The sequence below is a fragment of the Agelaius tricolor genome, unplaced genomic scaffold (assembly GCF_023055355.1).
Source record: "Agelaius tricolor isolate 1412-34295 unplaced genomic scaffold, bAgeTri1.0.p SCAF_6, whole genome shotgun sequence".
In the NCBI taxonomy this organism is placed as follows: domain Eukaryota; kingdom Metazoa; phylum Chordata; class Aves; order Passeriformes; family Icteridae; genus Agelaius; species Agelaius tricolor.
The window spans coordinates 21,632,753-21,650,212 of record NW_027269266.1 but is presented as its reverse complement, the minus strand read 5'-3'; the positions used below and the strand labels follow the sequence as shown (position 1 = coordinate 21,650,212).

Genomic DNA, 17,460 nt, shown 5'->3' with positions numbered 1-17,460 from the left:
GGGTGGATGATGAGTCAGTCCAGAGCTCAAGTGTTAGGATAACAGGGCAGACTAGTAAGTGTGACGCTGTCAGGGGTGTTTGCTACAGGCCACCTGATGAGGAGAAGGAAGTGGATGAAGTCTTTTAACAGACAAGTAGAAGCAGCTTCATGGTCACAGGCCCTGGTTCTCATAGGGAACTTCAGTCATCCTAACATCTGCTAGAAGAACAAAACAGCAAAGCACAAACAGTAAAGCATTGACAACAACTTCCTGACAGAGATGGTGGAAGATACCAATGAGGAATGGTGTGTTGCTCAACCTTATACAAATGAACAAGGAAGGACTTGTTAGAGGTGTGAAGGTTGGGGACAGCCTTGGTTGGCTACAGTGACCATGAGATTGTGGAGTTCAGTATCCTGCATGAAGGAAGCAAGGCAGCAAGCCAAATTGCAACCCTGGGCTTCTCAAGAGCTAACTTCAGCATCTTTGGGGATGTTCCTGGAAGAATCCCATGGGGAGCTCTGCAGGAAAAAAGGGTCCAAGAGAGATGGTCAATATTCAAGCACCATTTCCTCCAGGCTCAAGAATGGTGCATCCCGATGAGCAAGAAATTGGGCAAAGGGGGCAAAAGACCAGCATGGATGAACAAGGAACATCTGCCAAAAGTCACTAAAGCAGGACAAATACAGGAGGTAGAAGCAGGGACAGGCCACTTGGAATTAATATAGAGATGTTGCTGGAGTGAGCAGACAAAGACAAAAAAAAGGTAAGGCCCACCTGGAATTAAATATAGTCAAGAATGTCAAGGACAACAAGAAGGACTTCTTCAAATACATCTACAACAAAAGGCCTGCTACTAAATGGAGAAGGAACCCTGGTGAGGGGACACAGGAAAGGCTGATATACCAAATGCCTTCTGTGCATCAGATTTCATTGACAAGACCTTGGGAATCCCTGTCCCAGGTGACTGGGAAAAAGGAATGGTGGAAGGAAGACACAAGAGCAAAAACACTGCTTTGAAGGAAGAAGTCTGTTGAAAGACTGTGTGAAAGACTTTGAAAGTCTGTTGAAAGACTGTGTGATTTAAGGTTTTTGAAGTCACAAGAGGTTCTATGTTATGTTACCAATCACTCACTTCAGCTAACAACTTCTGCTGTGAGGTTGGTCATCACTATTATGATTTTCTTGCAAGATAATGGGGTTTAAAGCAAGCAAAATCTAAGAATTTGTCCTCAAAACCCATTCTCAACTCGAGCAAAAATAAGGCCAAAAAGCATTAAAACTCATCAATATAAGAAATACCCACTAAACTACTTCTTAGGTCAGAATGATACTAATTAAGAGATCACTGAATCAATATATAAAATGACATAATCATTAATTATTCTTGTTGATATATAGTGCTTAGTTGAATTATTCCATACAAATTTAACACAGATTTATTCTTCCTTTACATTTTAAGTCAGCATGCAATGGCTTGATAGGAAAAATTAACCTTATAAATTAGTCTAATGGCTACTTCATACTAAAAAGAGAACTAATTACCTTAGTTAATTAATGTGAGAGAAATCTGGAAAATGAACTGTTAATTTGAAATTCAAACAAAAATTGTAGCTGCTCCCACTTCAATCATACATTAGCAACTCATTTATATAGTTTATAAATATTAAACTACTTTTTTAATTATTCATTTACCCTCCATACAAAGCATACAGCACATAGAAATACTTCAAAATGGTTACAACAAACACTGTCATACTCATTCAGTATGACGCAATGGGCACTACTACTTTCCTAAAAAGTAAGACAATTATTTCTGTTACTTGATTGGGCAACTTAAATCTGCATCTTCATCACTATGACTGAAAAACAGCAAAGGAAAACATAAAAGAGGGAAAAAAGTAATCCAAATAACTACTGATCCACTGTTTAACTTTAAGGATGTAGAATTTCAGATTGTTTTGAAGAAATTATGGAAATGACAGAAAGAGAAATATGGAGGCAAAATTAAGATAAATCATAGATCTAACAGAAGTGAACTGTACTAGACTAAAGTACATGATTTTCCACACAAAGGACACAGTACATTTCATCCATCTGGGATTTGGTAAAAGTATTAATATAACAACATTGCACAGTAAATAAATGAAGCTAAAGTGTGTTGGAAAGGGAAGTAACTAAAAAAGCTACCGGTGGAGTTCCCAGCAATCGGCCATCTCGTTAACATTTTCATGAATTACTCTGGCACAAAAATAAGAGTGATAATAGAAAAAAATAAAGAGGCACCATCAAAATAGAAAAGGACTGACATAATGTACAGGAGTACTTGATGACTGTTATAATAAGAATTGGGTGAAATTCAGTAGCACAAATTGTAAATCCATGCGTTTGGGGACAATTAATTAAAAAACATGCATCTTTCTACTATAAACTAGCAGCTTATCTCTTGGAAAAAACTGGGAAAGTGAAGGATCTGCTGGCTGTACAAGGTCATTACACATTGCCAGTACAAGGAAGCTGTAAGAAATCAAAAGAAGTGCAAAATGGAAGGAACTTAGGACCATGATGCAATGATACAAGAATTGGACAATGCAGGAAGATCTCATCCAACATATTGCAAGATTTTGGTAAGATTACAACAAGAGCAGAAAATTTGAAGTCTCTGGTGGATAAATACAGGGGACACTAGAAATCTTGGCACATTGTTTAGCAAATCAAAGACTGAGAAGAAATAGGATTGCTTCCTGTAAAAACAGCAGAACAGTATGCATTGAAAAACAAAATTATCTGTTAAACCTCAAAATTTCTTTTGTCATAAGATCAAGTCAGCAGAAAATAGGAGAATAATTTTTTTATATTCTTTAGGCTGACAAGGCTTCTGAAATAGAATTCCTATTAGAATGAGTGGTGGGAATAGAAGTATTTTTAAGCTGAAGCTCAAACAAGCATATTTATAGGCAGTACTAAATGACATCTTCCTCCTGCAGGAGGTGCTTTCCAAGTCCACGTTTTAAATAACATCACTATAATACAAAATATCACAAATACTATCACATTACCAAAACAATATAAAACACCTCAAACAGCAGAAAATTTGAAAATTAATAATAATTCCAGAAGGAGAAAAAAGCATATATATCAGTGTTTAAAATAATGTTTAGTTTTGGGGTTATCAATATAATCTACAAATAGTTTTCTTTATGTAAAATCGGAAAACCAGAACTACTGCTTCACCTACTGGTACAGTGTTTTATGGCAGGGACAGAGGCTGAAGTTTGCATGAAAGTGCCATGAGTGGTTTCTATACTCAATTCTCAATTTTCTCGGAGCAAAACCTTATAGCAGAAAGAGCAAACAAATCTCTCCAACCGAAGTCACAGATCAATCACAGAAAAGTCTCAACAGAATAAACTCTCATTTCAGGTCTATATGGTAAATTCTCAAGGAAAAAAAAGGTTTTTAGCAAACCTGCAAAGAAGATATAGAAAATTAATTCCTGACTTTCATGCTGCCCTCAAAGGGAGCAAAAGGTGTTGGAGTAACCTTTTTTAACCTTTTTGGAGTAACCTTTTTTAAAAGGGCTTACTCTGAATGCAACAATCATTTTCAAATGCCTTTAAAGGCAAACCTCATTAATGCAACACATACAGAATTCCTCTCTTTCCTGCCTACTCAGATATATTTAGGTAGTTACTTTCCCTTCTCTATAAATAAACACAAGTCAGTAGCAGAAAATAGCTATTGTACAATTATCTAGATCATCACACAGAAGGCATGATCACAAAAAATCAATCCCATCACATCTAGAATTGGAGGCAAGTGTTTTCATAGAAAAAGCTGGCAAGAAAAGCCCTCAAGAAGTGGCCCAGTGCAACCTCCTGCTCAGAGCAGGCCTAAAGACACAAGGCTGCTCAGCAGCCTGTCCAGTCACATCTTGATGACCCAGCAGGGATAAAGATTCCCTAAACTTCCTAGGGATTACTAGGATATATGGTGAGCTCTTTTCTTCTAGTTGATTACTATGTAGTAAAAACAGTTATTCTGAGTGTGAGAATTTGAATAATGAAATGGAAAAAAAACCCTAGTCAAAGTTCTTACTTTTGCAACTATTTTACTTTAAAATAAATCTTGCTTCCTATATCTACTCTTGTAACACATTCAATATTTCAGACAAATAAACTAGCACTATAGGTTAAAACCAACATATGCATGCAGATTAATTTTCCAGGTAAAAATAATGCACAAGATATAAGCAAATTTGTCTATTTAATTAAGGAATTTGTTCGGTGCTTTATTTCTATTTTATTAACATTTTCAAAGAGCAGAAATAGAGTCCAACTAAGTATATTTTTCAGGGCCTTAAATATCATTTAACATATTTGCTATAATCCATAAGTTTGTACAAAAATAAAAAAGAATTCATAAAAAACAACAATTATTCTACATACCAACAAGCCTTATTACATTCAGTGTAGTGTTGGTTAGAATAGGTGCATTCACTTTATTGAGGTTATAATCTGATTTCTTTCTGCTCCTCAGAGTTTCTCGAGAAACACTTTAAAAAATACAAAACAAAATACAGTAAATATGAAAACATTCAAAGACATACAAATGAAATTTAGTGGAAAATGTATTATTCCTCCCCCCTTCTTTCACATGACAGTATGTCTTCCAGTGCAGAATTTTATTTATGCCAAAGCACAGCAGGGTTAGGATTCTAACATTTAAGAAAGAAGCCTGATCTAATTTACACAGAATTGTGCTACAGAAGGAATTTTTGACTTTTATTCTAATGCTGGAGTGCTGCAGGCCTCTGTCTTGCCCAAACAGTCATTTTAGTCTCTCACTCTGAATGAAATTCATAATTCACAGAGAGAATAAAAACAGCACAAGTCACAACAAAACAGAGGCAGATTTGTCAGCTACAGCTGAAAGTTGCTACCTAGAAACAGAAGCCATTTTGTGGAAGGTGAGACTAAAAAGTGATTAACTTTTTCATAAATTTTAGTCCTGAAACAGGCAGGAAGTTGGACTCGATATTTATCCAACAAGACACATTTTAATTTTCTTTAAGAGAAAACCTCTGCCAGTTGCCATACCTCAAAATTATATTCTTCCAAAAATTTCAATTTCACAGCACAAACCTATGGACAGCAACTCTTGCTTGTTCCAATTAAATGATTTTTAACTATATCTCCATCACTTCCTTGCAAGGAAGCAGTTTACATGGTATACCTTAGAGAAAGAATCATACTAACAATATTTTATCCTAAAGAGTTAACTTGTAACTACTCTGCCACTCTGCTTTGATCCAAGTGATGGCATTCTAGTTGTCCTGCAAACCCTACATAAAAAACTGTTAGCCTGCTTCACAGAGTCCCAATGTACATCTAAGTTGTACAGTGTCCTAGACAGAAACTTGTTTTCAGATCCTTTTAGAGGATACTAAGTTGGCTTTTTTAATATGAATATATATAAATAAAATACTTTTTATATACATCAAAATAGACTACGCATATTCATTTATATATATCTATGGTGTATGAAAGAAAAAGATAACTTAAAATTGAAAAGTACTGCCTTCAAGCTATGGAATAGTCTTATTTTTTTTTCTTAACCTGTAGAAGTTTATTGTTGTGCAGAAGCCCAAAACTCAAAGCATTTGTCTGCAAACAACCATTTTTGACACAACAGAAATTACATATATGCACAAAAGCTGCTATAGAAGGACCTTCAGTTAACATCTAGTCCTTATTAACCAGTTTTCCACTACCTGCTTCAGAGATCCTTCATCTGCTTTCAAAACGTTCCTTTCTTCAGGTTTTCTCTGCAATAATGATGAGTGATTTAATGTTCCTCCCCACTCTAGAGATCTAAGTGCTGAGCCTTCTAACTGTGCAGGCAGCATAATGTTTATTTGATTATTATTCCACTGTTGTAGATTACAGAAACTGAACTAATTAGAACACTGAGATGAAAAGCATGTGAATTAGACCAAGGACCCACACAGCCAACTTACCTTTTTATTGGGGCATCTCCTGTCTGCTCATCCACATAATCTCTTTTCAACTCTTCAGGTACATCACTGTCACTGTCATACTCTTGATACGCACTTTTTTCTTGTTCATCTGATTCATACTGGTAACAAAAAAAAAAAAAAAAAGTAAAAAATAAATTGACTACCAATATTACTACCATTATTTTTCTTATAATATTATCACTCATTTAATGTTGCACTTTGGTCGCTTTTTGGCTTTTACCTTGACTGGGATACAAATAACTTTGCTGGTTGAAAGACTGCTGGCAATGTTCTTTAAAAATGCAAGAGGCAAATTATATTATGTTGATTAGGTAAATACCTGCATTTCAGCTACCAATAATTTGTGTTGCTTTCTAGCTGATGTATAAAGTGCCCACATATTTGAGCTTTTATTATTTTGTTATAATCTGAAAAAAAACAGTAATAAATCCTCAAAATTCATCCACACAGTGGCAGTAAAAAAAGCAGGAAAAAACCCTGGCACTGCATAATAGTTAATTATTATTGCAAGAAGAACTAAACTATTGCTTCACAAAAAATACTTCTTTATACTGTATACATTTAATTAAGAAAACAACCCAATACCAAAAAAATAACTTGCAGTTATGCAGAATGCACCTGCACTTTTCCTTAACACATACACTGCTTTGAAGTCACTTTATCCACAGAGTGACACAGGCAACGCACTCTGGTTCCGGGATCCTTAAGAAATAGCAGGCAAAACACACTAGGACCTGTATTTTTTTCAGTCACACATGCCTTGGCCCCAAGTTGCTTAGAGTTTTCAAGGCTAGCACTGTGAAAGCACTATGTACAAAAGCAAGAATCCCACAGTACAAACAAATTCAACACAAAACCAGCTCAGGTGGAAAAAAGAGAATGTAGTATGAGACACTCAAAAGAAATGTTCAGACCAATAGAATTCCCAGGCAAAATATCTGCATCATGAACATTTTAAACAAAGGAAAGCTGTAAAGAAAGCAGCTAGTTTATTTCAAAACTGAGCTGAGGACAGCCTTGACTAAGGACAAAAAGAACCACAGTTTATCTAACTTGACTGGGACATTAGCACAAAGAATTACCACCACTTATTATGCATTAGCATATAATAAATGACGTGATGATTCAATTAAAATCCAGTGACAGTAAAATGATAAATTGACCACAAATTTTTAACTACAGTTCACATTGATGTAAGAATCTATCAGTTTACATTAATGAACTGTCTTAATATCATAGAATAGGAGGGATTTAGAGATTACTTTTTTTTTTAACAGGAAAACCACTTTTATTAAGTCCTCTCAATCTAATGCAATTAATGATCTGGAACAGCTATTTATGAGATAAATGCATTTGTATTTTAAAGTATGCATTAAATAACAACTATTAAATAGTGACCTCAATCTGAAGAGACCTTATAAATCTATTTTGAATATACACAGTCTGCAGTAAAGTTTTGAAGTGCTAAAATAATTCAGGTATCTTGTAGCAATAATGAGGTAAAGTGTTAAGGCAATCCACTCAAACCAACCCACAAGAAGCTGTAAGATTCATCAAAGTTGAAGAGTGTTACAATACTGGAAGTGAACTGTGGCACAACAGACATATTTTAAGAAGCTACAGAAAAGGGACATAAAACATCTCACCAAAACTCAAGATACAGAGCTGAGCTAATTGGGTCCAGGGGCCCCATTCTGCAACATCTAAGCACTTAAAAAGACATTAAAATTCTCAAAAGAAATCCTGAGAATTCTTCCCACCCTACAGATAAACTGACAAGTAAATTAAATGTTTACATCCTTATTGTGCTACTTCTTTCTACATTTGGCAACATGCCTATATTCTCTGGAAACAAAATTTTGCAACCTCCATCTGAAATAATTCCAATTTTCAGTGCTAAAATGTGCCTCCACCTTAATTGGTCAGTCACTGAAACACAAAACCTTAGTAAAAATTTTAACCTGCGTTATTTAAGCAGGTTTTTTATCTTTCTATGTAAAGAGTAACAAAATAGGTGTACCTTCTACATCTTAAACAGTTCTTTCTGTGTCAGCACTTTGGAACAGACAGCTGTGAAACATTAAAGGTTAATGGCTCAAGCAATTGGCAATTTGCAAGAGCAACAGGTGCTCTGCTGAGGCCAGGTTTACACAGCCAACTGTGTGCTGGCAAAACCTCTGATCTCCATAAGACAGAGGAGGTGCACACCCACCACCAAAGGATGACCATGAAAAACCAGCCTTTGTTTAGCAACAAGCCATTTTTTGACCCAGATATGGAAAAAGGTCAGTAATAAACAGATCCTGCGAGACAGGATAATGCTTTTTATCATGACAATGTCCTTCCCATGAGGAGGTATCACATAAGCCTTAAGGTATTCACCCCTTCTGATAAAGCATAATTGGCTCAACTAAGCCAGGTCAAACAGCAATCAAGTTATTTAGAAGGGGCCACAAACCACCAAAGACCCCCAAAATGCCCCCAGACTCATTTCTGCAGCCTTCCACCAGAGGACTGCACACAATCCACCGTGTTGCAGCAGCCAAAAACACCCCTCCAGTGGAGGTGCCTGGCTGCTCTCCCCTGAACATGAATGTCCATCAACCCAGTGAATTTTCATGTTTGGTGGTTTCCCTCAGCCCCAACAGATCAAGATTGTGGCCATCAGTTTGACCAGCGGACACTGAAATTGTAAAAACCAAGTCCCAGTTAGATCCAGGAGTTGTATTATCTTTCCACTATCTACTCTTACCTTTTCCTTCTTTTTTCTTTGTATATTTCATTAAGTTATATCTTGATACTTTTATATTGTTCTATTACTGTAGATAACAACATGCTAGATAAAATGGCTACATACCTCATTTCCACTGAAACCAAATTGTTCTAAAATAAACCTGGCATACGTACATACATACATATGTATGTATAAACACCAATCATTCAGTGTTGTTTCACTCTAATCCATCCCAAAGGACCTATTAACAAGTACCTCACTTACCCTGCCTCTGGGACAGAAATGCAGAGAGGAGACTAAAAATGTCAAAAGGGAAAGTAGGACAGTCATCTGTAAAGTACAGTCACCTCAGTCATAAAATACCTTCATTCCAGTACCAGCCCTGGGAGATATCCTGTACACAAGTTAATTAACTTGCTCTGTGCCTCCATTCAGAGAGACAAATTTCTGTCTGTTTTACACTTGTGTTTTGTAGCTCATGCGGGTTTCAGAGTGCCAGTAAGACCTGCAGACCACTACTTCTCTCATGAGCCTGCAGTCTCTGTGACAGAGGTCCCTTCGAACAATAACAATTCAGTGATTCTGTCTTACTGACAGAAGGCAGCAGTGTGACACTTCACACTGGCAAAAGCCAAACAAAACAGTGTCTACAATATGTTCATCAGCATCTGCTACCTAGTTTTTCATCAAATGATTTAATGCTTGCAAAAGCTTAGCACAGAGTAAGACAATGTCTTAATTTTTCTTTGTGCAAGGAGAAACAGATTCTGAAGGTTAAAATGTTAGAAATAGAAAGACTGAAGAAGGTCTGACCTAACTTGTATTCAGAGTTTTCACGTCTCATACGAATGTGCAGAGAGAAATAAAAACACCTCAGCCTATCCATAGCCAAGAAATTAAGACAATTCTACAAACACTTTCTACAAGTGTAAGTATGCTGCTTACAAGTCCCTAAACAAAAAATATGGGAACAATGCAGGCTCTCATTCACTAGCAGCAACCCAGAAGGTATCAGAGGAGTTTGAAATCATTAAGCAGCAATTATTCTTTTTTGTTTTTAAGATGTTATCCAGCCTCAGTAGCACAAGTTAAGCCCAAGAAAACATTACTCTTCAAAGGAATAAACAATAACAAAAGCTTAAGCAAAAACATTATAATGTAGCATTTAGAAAATGGTACAAAGTTTTACATTGAAACACATTTGATCACTGATACATTTTGACAGACTTCTAAAAAAAACCCACACAGTTATTGTTCAGTTTTATAGAAGAACTCACAATAGAGAGAGTGTCCTGAACATTTCAATTACAACTAAAAATGATGTAACAAACATCAGAAAATCCATGGCAAATCACATTTGAGCAAACAAATACAACAAAAGGAGGAACTCACAACGATTCCTTCCTATGAAGCCGGAAAGCAAGTCCTAAAATGATAAAATTACCTCCACAAAGAAAGCTAACTTAAACCCCTGGAAAAATACTAATTTAGGCAGAACATGCCTTGCTTACCTTCAGGAATGCTTGACTTCAGTGGAAAAAAAGTACTGATTCAGTGCAAAGCAAAGTGAACTTTAAACAGGATGCCTGGCTTTCTGGCATTTTTAAAAGCAAAGCAGCACAGTACTGCAGGCAACAGATTCTTGTACTAAGGCACTTTACCATCATTGCCTCACAAAATAAATCATCATTTACTGAAAGCACTATTTGCCTTTTTTTTTTTTTTTTTTTGTTTTTTCCTGAAAGATTCCATACCCCATTGGAAGCTAACACATCTTCTGTCTCATCATCCTTGCTGTCAGCCTGAATTTCGAAGGGGTTTCCCCCGGCGCAGTACTGCTCGAACAGCGTCACCGTTGATGAAGCTGCAGAGGCTGGCTGCTTGCTCGGCGACACCGACGGGGAACGCGACTGCTCCATGAACTTAAATTCCTACCAACAGAAATAAATCACGTTTTCATCAGGCATTTTCAATATTATTGTGACTCCAGTTCCATAAAAACAAAGGATAACAACAAACTTGTGGACAATTAACTTTTAGCCAAATTTGCTGCTTATTTAAGCATTCTTTTCACGCTGGCTCAAGTTAACCTTGAAAGTGACAACCTTATGCTGCTTGTCTTTGTACTTTTAGAAGTTTTCTGCTACAACATGCAATACTACATCTGCATTCTGAAAGCATTTACTGTCTAAAACTAGGTGAAAACTAATTGTGGTTTTTATTTCACAGATATAAGGAGATAAAAAAATACTTAAATTCTATCCAGAAATGCAGTTTTCTTTACACAATTTACCTAGTAATTTACTAAAGCCGAAATTTTCTTGTTGATATTTGATTTTTAAAAAGTTGTCAAGATTTTTTACTTCTCAAACCCACTGCATTTCTGATCACTAGATGAGTATACAAACTTTTGCAAGTATATGGACCAAGCAGAATCCAAAAGGCATGATTTTTTTTACTTTTTTTCCCTAACAAAACACAACTTATCTCAGATGACATACCATTTTTATCTATTAAACTCTAGCTACTGATATTCATAATGGTAAAATGTACATTTTCATTTAACTAAAGGTTCAAAGATTAAAACACATGCAGCTAAAAGGACTACAATGTAAGATTTCTGTTTGCTTAACCAAATCAGTAACTTCCTGCCAGTTTCTGCTGCTCCAGTCTCTTAAGCAGTATGTACAGATTTATAATCCCATTTCTCTATTAAAAATATTATTTCTTTTGCTCCTGGATGTTGCTGAGGGTCCTCCCTCCCTTTCCCTCCATACTTTTAGTGACCCCGTAGCCTATTGCTTACTTCTACAGTTAACTCCACAGAGGTTGCAAAATGATCTTGCTTAACATTGCTGTGCTAAAATATTTCTGAACTTCAGTTATAGCTTTAATCACAGGCACCATGTCTTATTTGGCAAAACAAGTTAATTTCATCCACCACATGCTAAAAATAAAAAAAATCACTTCAGATGATTAGAAGGTAAGTACAGTGATTACTTGCTTTCAGTTGGACTTCACCACAGAAGAATACTTTTTTTCCTGTCCAAATGAGGCTGTATGACCTATGTTTCCAGAAACAGATGCCAAGTTGGTACAAGCTAGTGAGTGCTCATGCAACTACCTTCAGGCACTCATGTTTTAGCATCTTACTGTCAGATACATAATTCAGAAATTAAAAACAGACATATTAACAGTACATTGAAACTAACATTACATTGAGGCTAACATTATGCTTAAAATTCTAGCATCTTCCATAAAAACCTCTGCCTGCCTGAAACAGAAACACTACTGTTTCAAAACCATTTGACTCCTAAGTTTCTAATATCATGAAGTAAAACTAAGGAGCTTTTAGAAGCAATTAAAAACATTTGTACAGTAGTTCATGGATCTTACTACTTCTTAGAACACCGTGACTCTTAGTTATTAAATATTAATACATTTGTATATTTTATGCATAGAACATACATGAAGCTGCAATATACTAAAGCTTGACTTAACAGGACAAAGTTCCCAGGTCTCATTCTCCAAAAACATTCTAAGTTCCTCAAGACGGGTTCTGAAACACAAATGAATACTTTTAATTGGCAGAAAGAGTAAATCACAAAATTGGCGATTACTTCCCTTCTGCAGTGAAGTAATTCTAAAACTGTACAAAAAGTTACACTTTAAAACAAGTATTTAAGCAATTCTTCCAACCGACAAACCATTTAAAAGCTGTGACTACCAAAGCAGTGTATTTTTTATGACACCTCTGCAGAAAGATATTCTTTGAGACTGTCTCCAAAATTTATAAACTAATTATTTTAGTCAAAACCATAATAAATTATAGAGGGACACCTACAATTATGCAGAAATACTGGATCTTTTTCCTCTGTAAACCATAGAAAGCAATATAATATACACAAACACTCCACTAGCAGCACAACAGCTTCTGAGAGCCACATAAGACAGGTATTTCTTTCAAACACACTGAAGCCACAGAGAGCAAAGGGAATTGGAAAGAAATAATATCCTACAGACATACCAACCTTTCAAAGAAAAAACTTAAATGGCTATTAGTCTCTAATTTTCTTCATAGCTTAATTTTACTTTGGTATCAGTAATACAGTAATAAGGAAAAGTAATCAAGCCATTACGTCTCTGCATTCCTTCTGTTGTTTTTCATCACTAGAAAAACTTCCACTCTGTCATAAGCAGAAACATCTTTGATAAAGAAAAAAAATTTGCCACATAAATGAAACATATAGGAAAAGACAGCAATGAATGTTTTTTGGAATCACACTGCTCTATCTTTTCCTCTTAATATAGGGCATATTGTTTTGTTTAACAAGTAACAGTTGGTAGATTATGCACAGGGTTTCTAATTAGGCAATAAAATATTCTAGGAATACCACAACTTCAATAATGAACTACAACCACCACTAAAATTAAGATTTGCTTGCCACAATGAGATAAGCAATATGTTGAATTGTGACTACAGTTTGCTGTGTTTATTTAAATTCCCAAGTTAAACACAAATAGACTTTAAGTGCTATTTTCAGGGCATTGAGCACCCATAGCTTGCAGATCTTCTCACAGTAAAATCAACAGAAACAACAGACAGAGATGCTGTGAAAACCAGCATTAGAGATTAAAAGTCTTTGTGAGGGAGACTGAGGTGAGAGTCATAGAAAAGCAAACATTCAAAAGCCACACAACAGGCTTTGTAGCATTTAGAATCTGAAACCAAGGCTCAGACAGATTACTTAAACAAATGTTCTTGATTTTTACCAGCATATACTTTTAGAAAGGGGAACACATGAAGACCTGATGCATTCATTCTCTGAAAAGCTGAAGTGATCAGACACACCTTTTTACAAGTGGTAAAAGTAAATTGCATTTCAAAAATCATCTTACTGATGCTCTTTGCCAAAAGCCCATTCTGATTTATCAGAACAATCAGCTTGCACTCAAAAAAAAGGCTTCCTGTATGCTCTAGTACTATGTTCTCTTCTATGTTTTTTGAATCACACAGCCAATTACTTTCAATATTTTCTCTATGTTGGCAGTTCTCCATAACACCACACTGCCCAGGAGGCCACGTATGTCAAACTACACAAAGAACTGATTACTCCTGGACTCTAAGCATTACAGCTCTGTGTAGCTTTCATGTACTAATGAATCCTTAAAAGCACTCCTACTTTTTTTTTCCCCCTCCAATTAAATACCCAAGAGAAGTGAAAGCCACATTAGCTTGATCTGAAAAGGTAAGATGCTTAAAGCTTTATATAAAACAACCTAGGGGATATAGCTGTGAGACAGGTTTTTTATGGTTTTCATTCTGAGAATGAAAACATCAGCCAATTAATCTTCACAATACCCTTGCATCATAAAACACGTAAAAAGTATTAAAAGGTTTCATATAATTTAATTCATGTCAATAAATATTTATTTTCACAAGAATTACATTATCTTAAAAAACACAAGTTATTACAAAAAATTACTATTTCTATACATATTCCAGCAGTGTTCCTTAACCTTTATTTTACTCAAAGATAATTCAGAAAATTAGCCTATGATTACTTAAACTGTTAAACATACACAGGACTGTAACAGTCAAAATTATATTTACTTAACCCAACAAGGCACTATGTGATAAGTCAGTGTTAAAAGATGATTAGGTGGACCAAAATCAGTTCATGAAATTCTGTCTAGGATTCAGAAAAATTTCAAGAAATAAAAATAGGTGGCATCTCCTGACAAGACATAATGTGGATCTGATTAAGGCTCAAGTTTTTCAGACAACTGGAACTGAGGACTTCATCAAATGACAAGAAAGAATTCCTAGCTACAAACTACCAAAGCTGGAAGAAATTCCAAACCACATTCTCATCTTCTGAATTTAGACACTGTTTCATGTCCTCCTTGCCCTAATTTTCATACTTCATGGATTTTAGGCAGAAAGCCTCAGACTTTTCAAATGGCTCTGGGTATATTAGTTGTATGACAGCTCCCAAACAAGAGCACAACAGATCAAGACTAGGAAAGTAAGCATTTCCTAGAACATGGAAGGCTGTATTTCTTCTCATATCTTCCTAGGTTTTACACACAGAAAGAACATAATGCTAGACAACTAGAATTAAAAAGGTGTCAATCACCCAAATCAAAACATTTCTAAAATCAAGACAAGTAAAACAAACAAATAGATAAGTCTTGATGCTGTTATAGCCATATATCATATCTGAGTCCAGAGAATGCCTGTCCATGACAATACATGGCTGGCCTCATGTGATAAGACAATAGAGCTGACTGAAATGTAATTACATCCTGCCAATGAACAAGCCGTGAAGACACAACTCAAAAGGATAGACTCAGTTCTAAATATCTTACTTGATTCAAGACAGAATTGCATATTGAAAAAACACTTCATAGTCATGAGTCTTCTCATGATGTCATAGTCACGATGAGTCTTCTGAATCAATAGCATAGAAAAAGAAGACAAAATTTTGCTACAAAGTATGGACTTCAGAGGCATTCCCTCTCAGGAGACAAGAGGCAACCTAAAAAACTACTGAAATTCTACATTAAAAAGTTGTTCATCTTTATGACTTGCCTGTTACAATTACAGTTTTCCAGAAACACAGTGGAAGTGAAGGCTTCTCTATCCTCTCCCTTTCTCCAGGGCTCAAAGCCTTTTTCTCATCAGGAAACATACTCTACAGTCAATCTCAATGCAGGAACATTATGCAGCGGAATCCCTTTGGAAAGCATTTACCCAACAATAATAAATGTCATTAGAATCATGTACTGCACATATAATAGTCTCACCTGTGGTATGTTTTGAAATAGTTAACACTTTGTTTTCTGATAGATTCTTGCAAAACTTCAGACTTACTGCCACAAAATTCTTCTCCAACCTGCATCAGCCTAGAGTAATAAAACAAAGTTTAGACATATTTATTGATTTCTTAATACTGCTGTTCTAACTGTGAGTGTAGATGTATCTTCATAAACACAGAGTACTAATGTTACATTGCACTGTTAAGGTTGCATTCCACAAAAGTTCATGTCTCATTTTCCTTCAAATCCTATCATTGTGTGCCGTACACATAGAGACAAAGAGCCATAAGCAAAATAAATGTATTTTTGAGAGCCCGCTACACAGGGCAAGCTGGCAGTTCACAGTCTCAATCTGTCATTTTATTACCAAAAAAGAAGGATATAATATTGTACAGGTTGGCAGTATCACATCATTCTTCTGCTTGACTCAGACCCCCTTTAAAAGCTCTTAGGAAAAAAAATTGCTAGACCTGCATATACCTTATCTTAAAAGCAGACAATACTGAAATCATATCACACTTAAGAAGCAAAGCAGTTCTTGCTACCTCCCCTAAATAGATCCTCATAAGCTCTCACATATAGAAGAATTGCTCTTCAAGCTATCAGCACACTTGAATGCAATTGGCATCAAAATGCAAATATCAGCCTTCACCAACAGAGCTCATTTGTGGACATGTACTTAAAGGTCTTACAACCACACCAGCATACCTGCTGATAACATCAAGTACAAATATGAAGTCATCGTATTTGAAGTTAGACAGATCTGTTCCCAGAAGATATGTTTTCACTTTCAGTTGAACATCCTACAAAACACAAACAAGCTTTTGTATACTTAGTACACTGAAAACAAAAAGTGAAGGCTTGGATGCCTCGTTCATTAACACTTGTTGGTTGCTTGCAGTTAAAAATTCTTTTTTTTGAAATTTAGAAGAGAATTCTGTCTTCTGTAACATGGGTAATTTCTCTAAAACAATTTTATAATCAGCTTCTTTAGCACTTTGTAAAACAGATAGAGTCAATCCTAGATGCTTTATTGTCAGTGCAAAAACAGAAGTCAGCTTTTTCATTATACATTTTGGGTGACACCGCACACCAAACTGATCCAGCAATCGCAGCAGGAATACCAAGAAACCAGTCAGGTTCACAAGGCTCCAGGTTCTCCAGAGCTATGGTTGTACCAGAAATATAAAGCAGTATACAGAGAAAAGCACATGAGAAGAAAAGAGATTGTGTGAGAGCACACAGGTTGAAAGAAATGGGATCAGACAAAAAGTCCTATTACTATGTTTTGGTATCTTGACTGAGTTTGGAAGCATTGAAATCACTGAGTCATAGAAATTATATTTCTGTGGTCACTTTAAAAAAGTCCCTTTAAAAAAAATCTGGAGACATTTCTTTAAGAACATTAGTATAAATATAATCATAATTAATACTGGGGAGGTGGAAGGGGGGGAATAAATACTTAGAGGGAAACAAAATTCAAAACCCATACCTGCCATATTCGTGAAAGCCCATGCTCCAATTTCTTTTTTACATAGTTGCGGTCAAAACTGCTCTCTTCAGTTCCAATCACATTGTTGCCATCTGAAACTTCAGGTTAAAGGCATTTTAAGTATTTCCAAAAGCTTTGAAAGTTATCCTACACAGAATTACACTTTCTTAGCTATTGCCATATTATTGATTATGCTAACTCCAGAAGAATTACTTTGCTCTAAACTTTTGAACAGAAATTAATAATGCACATATTAAGCATATAAGCATTACATGCAAATGCAGACGAGGAGAGTTCCATCACCTGCATACCAAACACCTCTCCCCACAGTGCTCCTTGGGTAGTAACGTACTGCAAGGATCACAGTGAGAGCTCATCCTAACTGACCCT

The 17,460-nt window shown here is 35.7% G+C and overlaps 1 protein-coding gene across 2 annotated transcripts in view; it reads right to left on the bottom strand.

The window, feature by feature from the left end:
* VPS50 (VPS50 subunit of EARP/GARPII complex) overlaps positions 1-17,460 on the bottom strand; it is an 80,610-nt gene that overhangs the window by 26,009 nt on the left and 37,141 nt on the right. For both annotated transcript variants that reach the window (XM_071429006.1, XM_071429007.1), the window contains exons 14-20: positions 17,071-17,168; positions 16,287-16,381; positions 15,567-15,665; positions 12,225-12,315; positions 10,511-10,687; positions 6,002-6,120; positions 4,431-4,537 (exon numbers count right to left, since the gene is read on the bottom strand). In XM_071429006.1, the coding sequence (XP_071285107.1) occupies positions 4,431-4,537; positions 6,002-6,120; positions 10,511-10,687; positions 12,225-12,315; positions 15,567-15,665; positions 16,287-16,381; positions 17,071-17,168 (786 nt within the window). The remainder of the gene's footprint in view (positions 1-4,430; positions 4,538-6,001; positions 6,121-10,510; positions 10,688-12,224; positions 12,316-15,566; positions 15,666-16,286; positions 16,382-17,070; positions 17,169-17,460) is intronic.